The 14,808-nt window shown below is 40.2% G+C and overlaps 1 protein-coding gene across 18 annotated transcripts in view; it reads right to left on the reverse strand.

The window, feature by feature from the left end:
- ZNF236 (zinc finger protein 236) overlaps positions 1–14,808 on the reverse strand; it is a 98,735-nt gene that overhangs the window by 50,244 nt on the left and 33,683 nt on the right. For all 18 annotated transcript variants that reach the window (XR_014251907.1, XM_082417739.1, XM_082417735.1 and 15 more), the window contains 4 exons: positions 11,984–12,187; positions 10,793–11,021; positions 3,449–3,721; positions 1,935–2,138 (listed from right to left, as the gene is read on the reverse strand). Coding sequence is in view for 17 of the 18 variants with exons in the window: in XM_082417739.1 (XP_082273865.1) it covers positions 1,935–2,138; positions 3,449–3,721; positions 10,793–11,021; positions 11,984–12,187 (910 nt within the window). In the remaining variant the exon portion in view is untranslated. The remainder of the gene's footprint in view (positions 1–1,934; positions 2,139–3,448; positions 3,722–10,792; positions 11,022–11,983; positions 12,188–14,808) is intronic.

Here is a 14,808-nt window from a genome sequence, read left to right on the forward strand (position 1 = left end):
TGAAAAAACTGGTAATTTGAGGGTTACCCTCAAGCATGAAGGATAATTCTAGGGCTGCTAAGTAAGTTTTTAGTCTGTCCTAACTTTTAGAGATTCTTTTGCATTTCAAGAATAACACAAATCACTGAGAACCTAGAGACATTAAGTGAAATTGGTCTGTTGTTTTGTTTTGTGAGCTGCCACAACTGCACAAGGACATCAGAGTGTTCTAACCTACCATGGGAGTTCCGATCAGTGTCTATACCCTAAACAATTAAACACCCTAAGAATCACAGCTCCTAGGAAGCTTAGCAGAAATCATGCGTAAAATCACTGCAGGCTGGTATTTGGGGAGTATGCTCTTGAACTTGTTGTCTTTGGGGGTTTTCCCGTTTCTTCTAGAGTTAAGTCTGATAAGTACATTATTCTAGAAAAAATCCACTTCATCTAAATTTGCAAGTGTATGAGCAAAAAGTTGTAGAGTATCTGCAAACAATTTTTATCTCATCTGTATCTATGCTTACAGCTTGACTCTCATTCCTAATATTACAGATATTTTCTCGGTCTTTAGTTTACTAGAGATGTGTCAAGCTATCTATTTTACTGTTAACTTTTTAAAAATTGTAAAATTATGTTCACTAGGATTTTGTCTTCTATCTTAAATTATTATACTTATTACTTTTTGCTACTTGCTTTTTTGTTTTTCTACCTTTTTGAGTTATATATTTTATTTATTTTCATTCTTATTTTTCAGTAAGAAATACTTCTTAAAAGCTGTTATCAGTCTTTTCTGGTAATAGCTTTGGTCCATCCAACTGTTTATAAAAATGTTCCCATTTCTAGGACGTAATTGCAGTTTTGAGTCTTACTTTTCCATATAATGAAACTTTAGATAGCTATTTTCTATTAATTTATGTTTTCATTGAACTGTAATCAAAGACTGTATTCTTCACAGTACCTATTTTTGAAAATCTGAAATTTCTCTATACCCTCGAATGTGATCAACTTGTATTTCATGCATATTTAAAAGAGTGTGTACTTTGGAGTACAAGGCTTTAAAGCCATTCAATCACCCTTTTTATATGTGTGCTTCAAACCCTCCTCAGTCTCACTGTGTTTACACCAATCTAATTGAGGGTCTCTCACTATGGTTCAGAATTTGAATATTTCTCCTTTCTTCTGTGTTTGGTTTATATATTTTGATGCTACGCTCCTAGATACATAAAAGCTCGTGACTACTGATCACCTTATTAGGGGACTCTAGCTGACATTAGTCTGTTTTTTACCATTTAAGCTTTATTTACTTTAAACTATGTTTTGTTTGATATTAATTTCGTTCACAGACTAGATTATCTCGCCTAAGACGATGAAATATAGGAGAACTGCATAAAAATGTAAATTCTTGCACAGAACTTAATGAGTTTCCTTTAATCTTATTTTAGGACCTACAAAAATCATTTTTCTGAAGATTCTCATAGACAGTGTTTTCTTTTTAGTTAGCTAACAAAATCATACTTTACCTTGATCATAACAACACCAAGCCTAAAAAGAACTTGAAAGCTGGCAGATTTACCTTTTAATCCAAAGGTTAAAGCAGCCCAGATAACGATCTGTTACACAGCACGCGGGGCTTCTAACATGTAAGTGACATAGCATGCTGTGTGCCCCACTCAGGACACCCGCCCACCCCACAGGTCCACTGAGGTACAGTCCTCCTCGGTGAGGACCCACATATGAACATCTTCACTTACCAGCACTCCCCTCTTGCCGAGAACATGATCTGAGCAGCAGCTGAGCCAGAACCAGGATCTTAATTTAACTGTGAAACTTGCTGGCCCATAAAGCAAAACAATGCTTAACAACAACTCCACTGGCACCACACATACAACTATCTAACTACGCAAACCATAATGTTCATACGCCCTTTGCGAAGTACCAAGGGAGGACAATCTTACCTACGTCTGTTATGAGGATCGGCTCCTGCAAAGGAATATCGGGGACTGGAACGTTCGCCTTGCCAACACGAACCTTTGCAGGTTTACGCTGGTGCCTCATCTTTCTTAACTCCGTGTGTTTAAAGTGAGAAGCAATGTGAGTCTTCCTGTGGCCTGAGGTTCGAAATTTCTTGTCACAGTGGGGACAAGCAAAAGGTCTGACTCCTGATAAAAAACAAAATAGACTGTAAAAGTATTCCAAAGAAATACATCTCAGTTAACACCAACATAAAATTCTAGTATTTTAATACTGATCTGAATTCTCAATTTGTTGTTTCATGCCATATGTTTATAACTTCATGGACATTATAAATTAACAGTTATTTTCCCTTGCTTGCATACAGTGCACATTACAGATGTTAAGGCAGGTAATAAGAGCATTTTAAGTTAAAAAAAAGAGCATTTACTATTTTCAGGAGAAAGCCTAAAATTGTAAAACCGATGTTCAAACAACTAGTAGTCCTTAAGACACTAACGTGAGTAAGGCTGCTCTCCTCTCTGAAATCATCCTGTCTGTAACTGGAATAACGACGGGGCCCCAGGCTTGCTGCTGGGATTCTATACACTTGTGTTTGAATAGCACTTAGCAGTGCCCAGCATTTGGTAAATGAGCAGTAAATGGTGGCTGTTCGATTGTAAATAATAATGTCACTGCTGCTGCTGCTGACAGTAATAACATCCTCTTAACAATCCTCTGCTATGACTTCCCTTTTCTGAAGGAAACTTCCTTTTCTTACAATTTTACTGGCAAATGAAAATGCAGATTCCAAAGAAAGGCATATATCAAAACAGTCTCATTTCAGCTTTTTCAAATACTCATCCACATGCTCAGCTCAGCCCAGGAACCTCAAAGGGTTAGGAGAAGTTCCTGCTAATGGGTGCAGGGTTTCTTTTGGGGGTGATAAAAATGTTCGAAAATTAGATAGTGGCACGGGTTGCACAATTCTGAACTGCACACTTTGAAAGAGTGAATTTTATGATTTGTGAATTATATCTCAATAAAACTGCTATAAACAGAACTGGAGCCTGAATATGAAAGTTCTTGTGCCTTAACACTGATGACAAAATATCTGAAAGGTACAGTGGGTATTGATATTAAGGTCTCAGCACAGACACTCCCAGCCTGAAGTGTGCCAGCTAAAACCCAGAGGCCCCACGGGGGCGATGCCGGCCTCCTCCTCGGGAAGGCCCTCCCGGGCTGCATCTGAATCCCGTCAGCCACAGCGGTCTCCCTCCTCACTCCCTGCACTCCTAACCTCACTCGTAAGTGGTACAGTTTAACGCTCCCTCTTTAGGCCATCGGCGCCGTGAGGACCAAGGTCACGTGGATTTTGCTCAACAGCGTGTACCGTGTGCCCAGTCCACAGAAGGTCACTGTCACGCTCGTTAAAATAAAGAGCAACAAGTGCTCCACAGGCTCAGCCGTGACCGCAGACCCCGCTGTGAACCACCTGCGGCGGGAGGGCCCCCCGTACCTGTGTGCAGGCGAATGTGCACCTTGAGGCTTCCCGAGGTGGAGAAGCTCTTCATGCAGCACTGGCACTTGAACGCCTTGATGCCCGTGTGCGTTTTGACGTGGGCCGTCAGCGTGCTCTTCACGGCGAAGGCCCGGAAGCATTGTGGGCACTTGAAGGGCTTCTCGTGGGTGTGGATGCGTATGTGGCGCACCAGGTCGCTGGGCTTGCGGAACTCCTTGGTGCAGTAGGGACACACGTGCCATCGCACACCGTTCTCCTCACGGATCGATCCTGGAGGAAGATTACAACAAGAACGGTCCAGCTTGGCCTCGAAACCACATTGTACCAAATATTAATGTCCTTCTAGGCTTCAATTTAGACAGCACACCATACCTATAAAAAACTATAGACCTTTTGCCACAGCAGAGGCTATATGATCAACTGTGGAAAAAGCTGAAATTTCCATAACTGAAATGACTGATGACTATGATTGAATCTTGCAGAAAATCCTAACAGTCCCATATGAACACAAATCATAGCCTAAGAGAGACAAGAACGCTAACTAGACAGGTACTATGATATAAATCAAGAATTAGCAGGGCAGACTTAGTCTGCTATAAGTGTAAGTAACAGTAGGTGTGATCAAATGACTCCAAAATTAACTCAAAGAACATGAAAAGAAGGAATGAAGTTACAATAAGTATTGTCTGAGCTGATCTGTTATCACTAATAAAAAAATGCAAATAAAAATAATGAGGAAATGGTAAATTCTTATGCTATAGAAAGGAACTGATAAATAGTTAAAACAAAGAAATAGCATATTTGATCATGAATGAGTTCATGATTTATGATCAAATACAGAAGATTCTTTTGCAACGCTAAATATTGCGTTTGGCCAAAAAGTGCCTTTGGTTTTTAAGTAAAAATAAAAGATGCATTTTTCATTTTCACCAAGAACTTTATTGAACAACGTATTCACCCTTTTGTTCTACTACCTTCTGCCATTTTTCAGGCAACTTCATAATTCCATCTTCCTAAAACTTTTTATCTTTTTGAGCAAAGAACTGTTGCAGGTGCCTTTTACAATCTTCCAGGGAATTGAAATTTTTTCTATTACAAGAATTTTGTAAAGATCAAAATAAATGGAAACCTGAAGGTGCAACGTCTGGTGAATATGGCGGATGAATCAGAACTTCCCAGCCAAGCTGTGACAGTTTTTGCCTGGTCATCAAAGGAACATGCGGTCTTGCGTTACCCTGATACAAGACTATGCGTTCTCCGTTGACTAGTTCTGGATGCTTTTTGTCGAGTGCTCCTTTCAGTTGGTCTAAATGGGAGCAGTACTTGTTGGAATTGTTTGGTTTTCCGGAAGGAGCTCGTAATAGAGGACTCCCTTCCAATCCCATCATATACACAACACCACCTTCTTTGGATGAAGACCGCCCTTTGGTGTGGTTGGTGGTGGTTCATTTCCCTTGCCCCACGATCTCTTCCGTTCCACATTATCGTACAATATCCACTTTTCATCACCCGTCACAATTTGTTTTAAAAACGGAAAGTTTTCTCTTCATTACATTTAAGTAGAGAATCGCATGCGGAAATATGGTCAAGGTTTTTTTCACTTAACTCATATAGAACCCAAACATCAAAGCGATTAACATAACCAAGCTGGTGCAAATGATTTTCAGCACTTGATTTGGATATCTGGAGTATGTCGGCTGTCTCCCGCATGGTATAACATTGACTGCTCTCAATTAATGCCTCGATTTGATCGCTATCGACTTCAACTGTCTACCCGACAGTGTAGCATCGTCCAGCGAGAAATCTCCAGCACGAAACTTCACAGACCACTTTTGACATGTTCCATCAGTCACAGCACCTTCTCCATACACTGCACAAATCTTTTTTTGCGTTTCGGTTGCGTCCTTACCTTTCTTGAAATAATAAAGCGTAATATGCTGAAAATGTTGCTTTTTTTCCTTCTCTTCAATATTAAAATGGCTACACAAAAATTCACCAGTTTTGGTTAAGTCTTTTTTTAAATGCACGCTGATACGACAGCTGTCACATACAATCTAACAAAATTGTTTCGAATGAAGTTAAAGGCAACTAAGTGCTACTAGAGCCATCGTACGGAAGAAACCAAATGAAACTTTTGGCCATCCCAATACTGTTATTCAACCTTGATCCAGGTTTGAAGCTATTCCTCTCAGAAGAAAAATCGCAAGTGGAATTTATGGAAATGTAATTAGTAAAATAATATGTAAATTGGCAAATTCCTAATTTGGCAGAATCAGCTTTTTAAACTTCAATTAGATGTATTCACCAGAAATTAAACAGACACCTAAAATAAGGTAAGGAATCCACTTGAAATCAAAGAGATTTGGGCCATGCTGATGAAATTCATCAGAAAAATTTCACTCTTTATTTAACTGTGTCGTTACAGACATAGTTTTATTAGGGAAAAGAAAAGCTCTTGTTTCCTTCTCTTTGTTATCAGTAAATACAAGGAATTTTCCTTATGTGCCAGTGAATCCATAAGGAGAGAAAATGTATTTTCCTGAATATAACACTCTTTATAGGACTAATTAACATAGAGAAAGAGGTCAGGTAAAAGAATGAAAAGTAATATTTTTCTAAAAACAAGAACAAAGAGAGGAACATACACACACCACAGTGGGTGGGGGGAAAAGAGTAGAAAACAAAGGAAATGGTTTTTAAAGTGAGAGAAGATATTTATTTTAGGTGATATTGCTTATACTAAGGAAGTCTAAAACTTAAGATTGCTTAAAACTAATAGGTAAAAATTAATTTAGAAAAAGTGCAATAATTACCTAAAGGTCTTATCATGACAAATCAGAAAAACAACGTACAAAAAGATAAGACAGAACCATAATATCTATCAGCTAAAATTTGGAAATCATCTCCCCAAATCAGATTTTTTTTTCAAACAAAAATGAAAATATGTCTTTAATTACATAAGATGACATAAAACTGTCACCAGGTTCTAATTATTTCTGGGAATGAACTGGAAGAGAGATACAAACGGGCAGTTGAAGCGGAAGCTTCAACCTGAAGCTGTCTCTAAATCTGGCCTGCATATATTTTGTTTGGCCCAGGCAGTGTTAGAAAAAGAAAACTGAATCCAGATTTCTGACCCTTTGACAAACTGAATGATCTGGAAAACCAGTTCTGCATTCCCACATGGCAATCTTTCCTGGTGCTGGGCAACAGCTTTTCTCTTCAAACACATTAATACATTTTAAAAGAAAAAACATGCATAATCATCTTCAAGACGAAAAGGCATTTACTAAAATTCAACGTCTAGTTTTAAGTTTTAAAAAACTGCCTAAAAACAGGAGGAGGTGAATAAAACATATCAATACAACATTTGACTTGACAGGAAAATATTAAAAGCAATCCTATTAAGGTGAGGAAAATGTCCACTATCACACTGCCATTAATTTATCATGTTTGAGCGATACTAGCCAATGTAACTAGATAAGATAAAGAAATACACAGTAATAACTATAAAGGAAAAGGTAAAATCATTGTTTACAAGTGATATGATTATACACCTAAAAAACTAAAACTCAGAAAGAGGCCCACATTTTAATAAGTGAAAATCAACATCCTTCATACCTACCAACAAAATCCAGAAGAAGATTTTAAAATACTACTAAAATATGGAAAAAAAAAGAAAAGATCTGAGTAAATGGAAATGCATACCCTATTCTTTTTTCTTAAGTTATTCTTTTTACTGAATGAAAGATTCTTTAAGTTCTATAGTGCTTTACAATTTTCAAAAGTTTCACACACATGATTTCATGTAATACCCTATTAACCCTATTCTTTGGTATAAAGACAAAAATTTATAAACGCATCAATTCTCTCTGATTAAATCACTCATATACAAATACCAACAGGAATTCTTTTAGAACTAGTTTTGGAAGTTTAGCAGTCGCTTTTAAAGTACATATGAAAAAACAAATATGTGAAAACAGTAAAAAATACACTTTAAAGAAAAGTGTAGTGAGAGAGGACTAGGCATCCTAGTTACAAAACACACGATAAAGCTAAAACCATTTGGTATCACAACACATGAATAAAAAGACAGATTACTGGAATAAAGTCCAGAAAAGACCCATACAGGTTTGAGAGTATAATATATGATAAAAGCAGCATTGCTTTCCAGCGGGGAATATGTGACTTATTCAATAAATGGTGTCTAGGCAGCTGGGTGCCCATCTGGAAACAAAAAATAAAACTGAGTCAAAGATTTGGTTTAAAATATGAGAGTAAACAGATAGTAACTGGACATATCATGGTGATCGTTTTGTAATGATGTATAAAAAAACGGAAGTATAAGTGTTAGATAAAAGAGGCACTTTTTCCATAATGTCAGTGTTGAATTCTAAGTATTACACGAGTCCAAAAGTCATAAAACACTGACAAATTTGGCTACATAAAAACAAAACATTTCTCCCCCTTCTGCTATAAAAAAGAAAATACCTCTCCCTTTTAACTCAAAAGCCAAACAAATTAGAAAAGAATACGTGCCGTAGATACAGCTCACAAAACACTACTAGGTAAAGAGAAAACGAATGCAGCAGAACATTTAGCACTTGGAGGATCTAGGTGAAGGCAAAAGGCAATTCTCTGTATTCACTGTTCCCACAACATTTCTGGTAAGCCTGCAATTATTTCAACATCAGTACTTTAAAACAATCTTTACAGAACTTACCCTCTGGGAGCTCTGACACTTCCAGAAATGCACCCTACAGATATACACGTATCCACGACAGCATTATTGGTACTGGCAAATACCTAAATATTATTTACCCATAAAAGGGAATACCATTCAGGCATCTTGTAAAACAAGCTATCAGGTGGAAAAAAGTGAACCACAAAATAATATGTACAGTATGCCATACATCCTGCTAAAAAACAATAATATATAATGTATAATAATATGCCTAAGCTCGTTTAAAAGACACAGAAGACCCCAGTGACGGCAGCTGCCTGAGGGAGGGGCGCATGGAGGACCAAGATGAGCAGGGAGGGGAATCCCCGCTTTCCACTGTACCCCATCATGTACCTTTTGAATTGTGGGGCATGAGTAAGTTTCACCTGCTTTTAAAATAACTTAAAAACATACGTATTCATTACGCACTTGGTATGTGTCAGGCGCTATTCAGTTCTCTTCCATTTATTCTATCCCTTTTATCTACCCCTTTTACAGATGAGGAAGCTGACATTTTAAAGGTTAACTGACTTTATTACAGCTTCATAATGATTTATACGTCACAAGTTTTATGATAAATATAAAAGCATCTGCTAAACGTTTAACCGATACACAAAATACCTCTTAAAATAACAAAGCAAATTCTACTAAAAATATTCACTCTCACAAAACTGAATAAATCAAATAGTGATAGCTATAGATGGCAGAGTTCAATTTGGAAATGTAATTAAGGTTAATTTTAAGCTGTTAAGAAAATGTTATAACTTACGAGACAAGAATAGTTTGCTCAGGGTCTTCTTAGGGTATCAGATGGTATCAACTACCCCTGAAGAGGTATTTTCAGAAACAATCATTACATTAAACGTATACTGGTCCCTATAAAGTTTTAATCAAGAGGAATATCTTTATATAGAAACATGTCCCCATAATAATTTTCTCATCACAATATCAGAGAGATGGTTAAAACAAAAAAAGCTGGCTCCAACCTGTAGTAAGGATCACATTTAATCTAAAATTTACTAGAACTACATAAACTTGCTAAGTGCTCTAAGTACTTCATTTATTCAAGTATTTCAAAAATTAATTTGCATAATCTTTACAAACTCGATGAACACAACACTCCACATTAAAACAATGTACAATAAGGTTAACTGCAGTTCCATTTTGAAATCTCCATCTAATACTGCTCAGTGCAAAAGAGAAAGCTGTTTCTAACACCTAAAGATATGGGACAGCCCAGGATGAAGTCTCCCTTCCTCGGTACTTTCAGGAAGCCAGGTCTGGCCTTTCACCTGAAGACGTGTATGTTGCCTGCAGCCACATCAGAGCACGTTCATAGGCTCAGCGTGACGACTAGCAGTTAACTCGTACGAAACGTTTTGCAAGGACTATGGGTTTCCATCAGTTTATCAGGGGCACGTAAAGGAGACGCTCAAGAATGCACAGCTAACGTGTAACCTACAAGGCTATCATATAGCTATTAAAAATATGTGGCAATGGCCCTTTATTTCCTTCTTGCCTCTCTAGAGCCCAGGAAAACCCAGACAATAAACTGCTTAGATTCCATCGTCCTATTTTTCACTTGGGGAGGAGGGGCCAGATCAAAAGAAAAAGGAGAGTAGGGCCACAATGTTCTGTGGGTTGAGAAATGAGGATCTCACAATCGTACGTTAACAATGAGAAAATCCATTTTCAGAAAGAAGTGTTAACCGAGATGACAGGGTTACTCCATGCTCTGCAGAAAGAAAGCACTTGCTCCCAAGACACCTGGGAGGGGCAGAGCAGTTATATTCACTGGGAAAATAGTTTCAAAGGAATGCTTTTCCCAAAAGGCAGGAATCTATTTTCTTCAAGAAAGATGCAGTAATGCCTGCTCCCGTGCGAGGAGCCATACTGAGCACCGTGGGGTGTTCGGAAATGAAGGGAATGTATTCTAGCAGTCCACAAGTGACATGAGGGACCGCGGGGGTCCTAAACATTCTCGTCTGTAGGACTGAGACGAGGGAGACCTGTGCTCCTACGAGGAGGCGGCATGATCTGGCCTCAAATGACCACCCGGAGTCTGCACAGAGAACAGGAGAGGAGGGTGAGGAAGAAGACATTCATGAGGCAGAAAAGCCTGGGGAAACCCGTGCCACTCAGAAGCCGTGAGAATGTTGAGAGAACAGCAGGAATCCAAGTTTACCGTAACAGAAGCTTGCATCCAGGTCACCCGGGAGGGAAGACCGAAATGCACGCTGGGGCACGCTGCGGAGGGCTTGTGGGCCGAGAAACGGAGCAGGTGCCGGAGCAGGTGTGGCAGGAAAGGGCCAAGGGTTTCGAGCAGAGGGGCTTTAGAAGCATCAGGCGGCGGCACTGGGGGACGAAGGGGCAGAGACTGGCGGGAAGGGCTGGAGGGGACGAGGGGCCTGACAGCGGCGGGACAAGTCAGGAGGGGCCCTAAACACAGGGACGTCGGTAAGTTTAACGAAGTTTACGATAAACAAATGCTATTAGGTAGACGCTATCAGAGCCTTCAACAAACATACCACCTTCAGAAGGAAAAAGGAGGGCGTGTTTCTTAAAAAGCAGCAATAGGCCACCCAAAGTTTCTAAACCTTAAAGCATACTAAAATTACCAGGTAGAAACGGCGATTTCTTCTTTATAATCTTTTTTTCTTTTTTATCCAACTTCCCTGTGGCCTCCTGTTCTTCTTCTCGCTCTGCGGCCGTAGGGTCAGCTGGCTCCCTTGAAACGTTGGGAGCATCTGGAGTCTGGCCCTGAGCAGCCGCGGCCTTGGCGTGGCTGGGGTCGCTGGGATGCGCTGCAACTGGAATTGAAGACAGCCCACTGTTTTCTAAGGCTTGCTGAGACAGAACAGAACTAGGAGGTTAGGAGGCACGATGCCCACACCTGCCCGCCAAAGTCAATTACAAAGACGCGACCAAGCTTGACCTACGGAACTCTGACTCCACCCCACTGGGCGTAAGAGCTACATCGCCAAGCAGCCATCTCTGAGCGAAACGCCCAGCCCTTGGAGGCTGAAACATCCCTCCTGATATCTGACATCTCACCTCCACCCAAAATCTGGTGTGGCAAGCATTTACAGTTCTAAATTCAAGGGCACTGAAATTAATTCACTTGCCTTTTAGCAATTTTCTCTCAGACAACTCTAGTTGTCTGTAACACATTTAGGAATCACTGGTTGACACTACAGCGGGGTCACCCTCACGACATCAGCCGTCATGACAACCTGAGATTCTTCACACCCCGGCCAACTTGTCACCACAAAGGTAGAGGGGAGAGGTTAGGGTTCACGTCAGTAAGTAAACAGAGGGAGAGGAGAGAGAAGGCCGTCTCTGCTTGGGAATGAAGGCGGTGACTACGGAGCTGGGCTGGGAAGAAGACTCAGAAGAGCCCTCTGCCCTCCACGCGCTCCAGCGCCACACGAGCAGGGACGCTCACACACTGTCAAGACAGGCAGTGCTATCTCCAAGGAGCGCGGCGGGAAAGGATGAAATATTCCTTACCCTCTGTCAACACGGATAGATACAAGGAAGTTCTGAAAAGCCTACACTTTTCAAGAAAATTCACTTACAGAGAAGAAATTAGAGTTCTAAACTTTTTATTTAGCGAGTAATAAATCATTTCAAATACTGCACTGTCCATAAGTAATCAAACAAGCATATTTTGTTTCAATGTAATTTTTTCAATTACGACACATTTTTAAGGAAGATCCCTTTCCTTTGACAAGACCTGAATATGTCGCGTTCAGTGATGATACCCAGTCGCTGAGAAACACAGACAGGAGCAGGTAAGTGTGTCTCACCTGCAGGATGTCCTGGCTGACCCCCACCGTGATGCTCAGCTGCTGGGCAGCCTGAGGCGGCTGGCTGGACCCCACAGGCCCCGGCTCCGACAGCTCCAGCAGCTGCTGGATGACATCGGCCACCGCCTGGGAACTCTGCTGACTCGGAGCAGACGCGACCTGGGCTTCCGTCTGCTGAAGAGGTAAAGTCTGAAACAGCGTGGCCTGAAACACAGCAACATTTCGTTAAAAATATAAACAATTACGTTAATTTGTACACCAATTTTTTTAAAAAAGGAAAGAAACAGGCATCTCCCTTATGAGCATTAAAATCCCAAAATTAGTATCCCAAATTTTTTTTTTAACATCTTTATTGAAGTATAATTGCTTTACAATGGTGTGTTAGTTTCTGCCATATAACAAAGTGAATCAGCGATACATATCCAAACATAAATTTTAAATAAAATGCCTCACTGATTTTTAAGTTAGACACAAAACTGGCCCTTAAAAAAATATACTCAATGAATGTTTCTAGCACAATTCACGTCCTGTAAGTGGTGGCAGCGACCATTCCTTCCAGATGGGGTGAGGCGCACAGACCTCATCTCCCTCTTAGTCCATTAAAATGAAGGAGTAAAAGAGTTGCAAAATATAGAAAATAAGCAAGAAATCACTGTGGTTTAAAAAAATTTTTTTAATTCCCGAAAAACAGGGGCATTGGAGGAATAAATGCTCTGTAAAGCTACAGCCAAGAACATGTGAAGAGAGAGCTGATCTGATTCCTCCGAAACCCAGGAACGTGAAACGCATACACAGACGAGGGCAGGGGCAGAGAACTACCCTGTGCCATGCTGTAATGGTGGGTAACAGTGCGTTCTACACCGGCCCAACCGACGGGACACGCTCCACCGAGAGTGAGCCCTGACATAAACTGCGGGCTTTAGTTAATAATAACGCACCAGTGCGCATCCCTCAGTTGTAACAAATGCACCACACCAATGCGAGGTGCAATAATGGGGATAATAACTTATGTGAGTTGCTGAAGAGGAGTCTACAGGAGTTTTCTGTACTTTCCGCTCACTTTTACTATTAACCTAAAACTGCTCCAAAAAATAAAGTCTATTAATTAAAATACTTAACACTGACAATGAATCCCCTGTCTTCCTCCATCGAACAGATGGTAATTAGGCACTTACCTTCAGGCAAAAAAATGGGGGATTGCCTCTAAAAGAGATAAAAATGAAAAAACTATTTGGGGAGAGCTAGGGCACCTTTTGTGGCCCTTAGTTCCTTAGATTAAACAAAAAATCTTTTACATTCTGCCACCAGGGACCCCAATTTTAAGAGCTGGTTCCCTGGCCAATTATAAGTAACCCTGGAGTTCAACCAGCTCTGTTCACACATAAAAAGTTCAGAGGCAGGTTTCCTGATGCCCCCTTCTTAAATACAGGCAATCAAGAACTATAAGACATCTGAAAGAAGGAGGAGTGGGGAGATGCACAAGACAGACAATTCAATGACTAGAAGAGAACTTTTAAAAGAAAATGCTGATTAGATTTCAAAGGAAAGTACATCAAACCAGAAAAGAGTATCTTGAAAAAGAAACAATCAGATCACAAGGAAAGATCTCAGAAATTAAAAACCTTACTAGCTTAAAAAAAATTCAAGGAAAGAATTATAAGACAAAGTTGAAAAAAACCCTCCAAAGTAAAGCAAAAAGGTCAAGATTTAGAAAATGGGAGAGGAAAAATAAGAGACAGTGTTCAGGAGGCTGAACACTGACCCCTAGACAGTCCTGAAAAACGGCACATATAACCCGACACAGAGCACTCCTACACACGCAGATGAGGGTAAAAGGTGGCGTGGACCCCAGGTTTCCAAACCCCTGTACTACATTTTCAGTTTTTTTACTGAGACTATAAATTTAAAAAATGATTTGCATTATCATTCCAAGTAATTCACTACATCTACATATTTGATTTGCATACTGCCAAAGGAAATGAATATTTGCTTGATTTATACATTGAAAATTTTATTTAAAAAATACTCAGTCCAGGGCTTCCCTGGTGGCACAGTGGTTGAGAGTCTGCCTGCCAATGCAGGGGACACGGGTTCGAGCCCTGGTCTGGGAAGATCCCACATGCCGCGGAGCAACTGGGCCCGTGAGCCACAACTACTGAGCCTGCGCGTCTGGAGCCTGTGCTCCGCAACAAGAGAGGCCGCGATAGTGACAGGCCCGCGCACCGCGATGAAGAGTGGCCCCCGCTTGCCACAACTAGAGAAAGCCCTCGCACAGAAACGAAGGCCCAACACAGCCATAAATAAATAAATAAATAAATAAATAAATAAATAAATAAATAAATAAGGATAAGCCCAACTTTAGGAAAAAAAAAAAAAAATACTCAGTCCAAACTAGAATTTAAGACATAATTATTAGACTCTAATTATTTCTCCAGTTTTAGAACTTCTTTACAACATCCTCCCTGATCAAGAGTAAGTTGAGGAATCATCTTAAGCTGCAAATATTGTGAGAAAAGAAAAGAAAAAGTAAACACTAAATGTGAACTTCATGCTTGGGAACTAAATACAAACTAGGTCTATTTTCTAGTTTGGTAGGAGGCAGCTGCTGACTTAACACAGACTATCGGCAGACGGCATTCATGAGCTACTTCAACACTCCTGAGACTTGTACGTCCAAAGTCTCTGCTGTTAGTTAGGACACCAAACTCTATGCTTAGGTGCTGCCATTTATGATCAATTGAGAGGGTAGTAGAAGTAGCAGATCAAGGCTGAGCTATGAAAGTCTACAAAAAAGGAGTAAAAGGGGGTGTGTTTGGGGGGGGTCA

The sequence above is a fragment of the Balaenoptera physalus genome, assembly GCF_965194825.1.
Source record: "Balaenoptera physalus genome assembly, chromosome: 12".
Classification (NCBI taxonomy): Eukaryota; Metazoa; Chordata; class Mammalia; order Artiodactyla; family Balaenopteridae; genus Balaenoptera; species Balaenoptera physalus.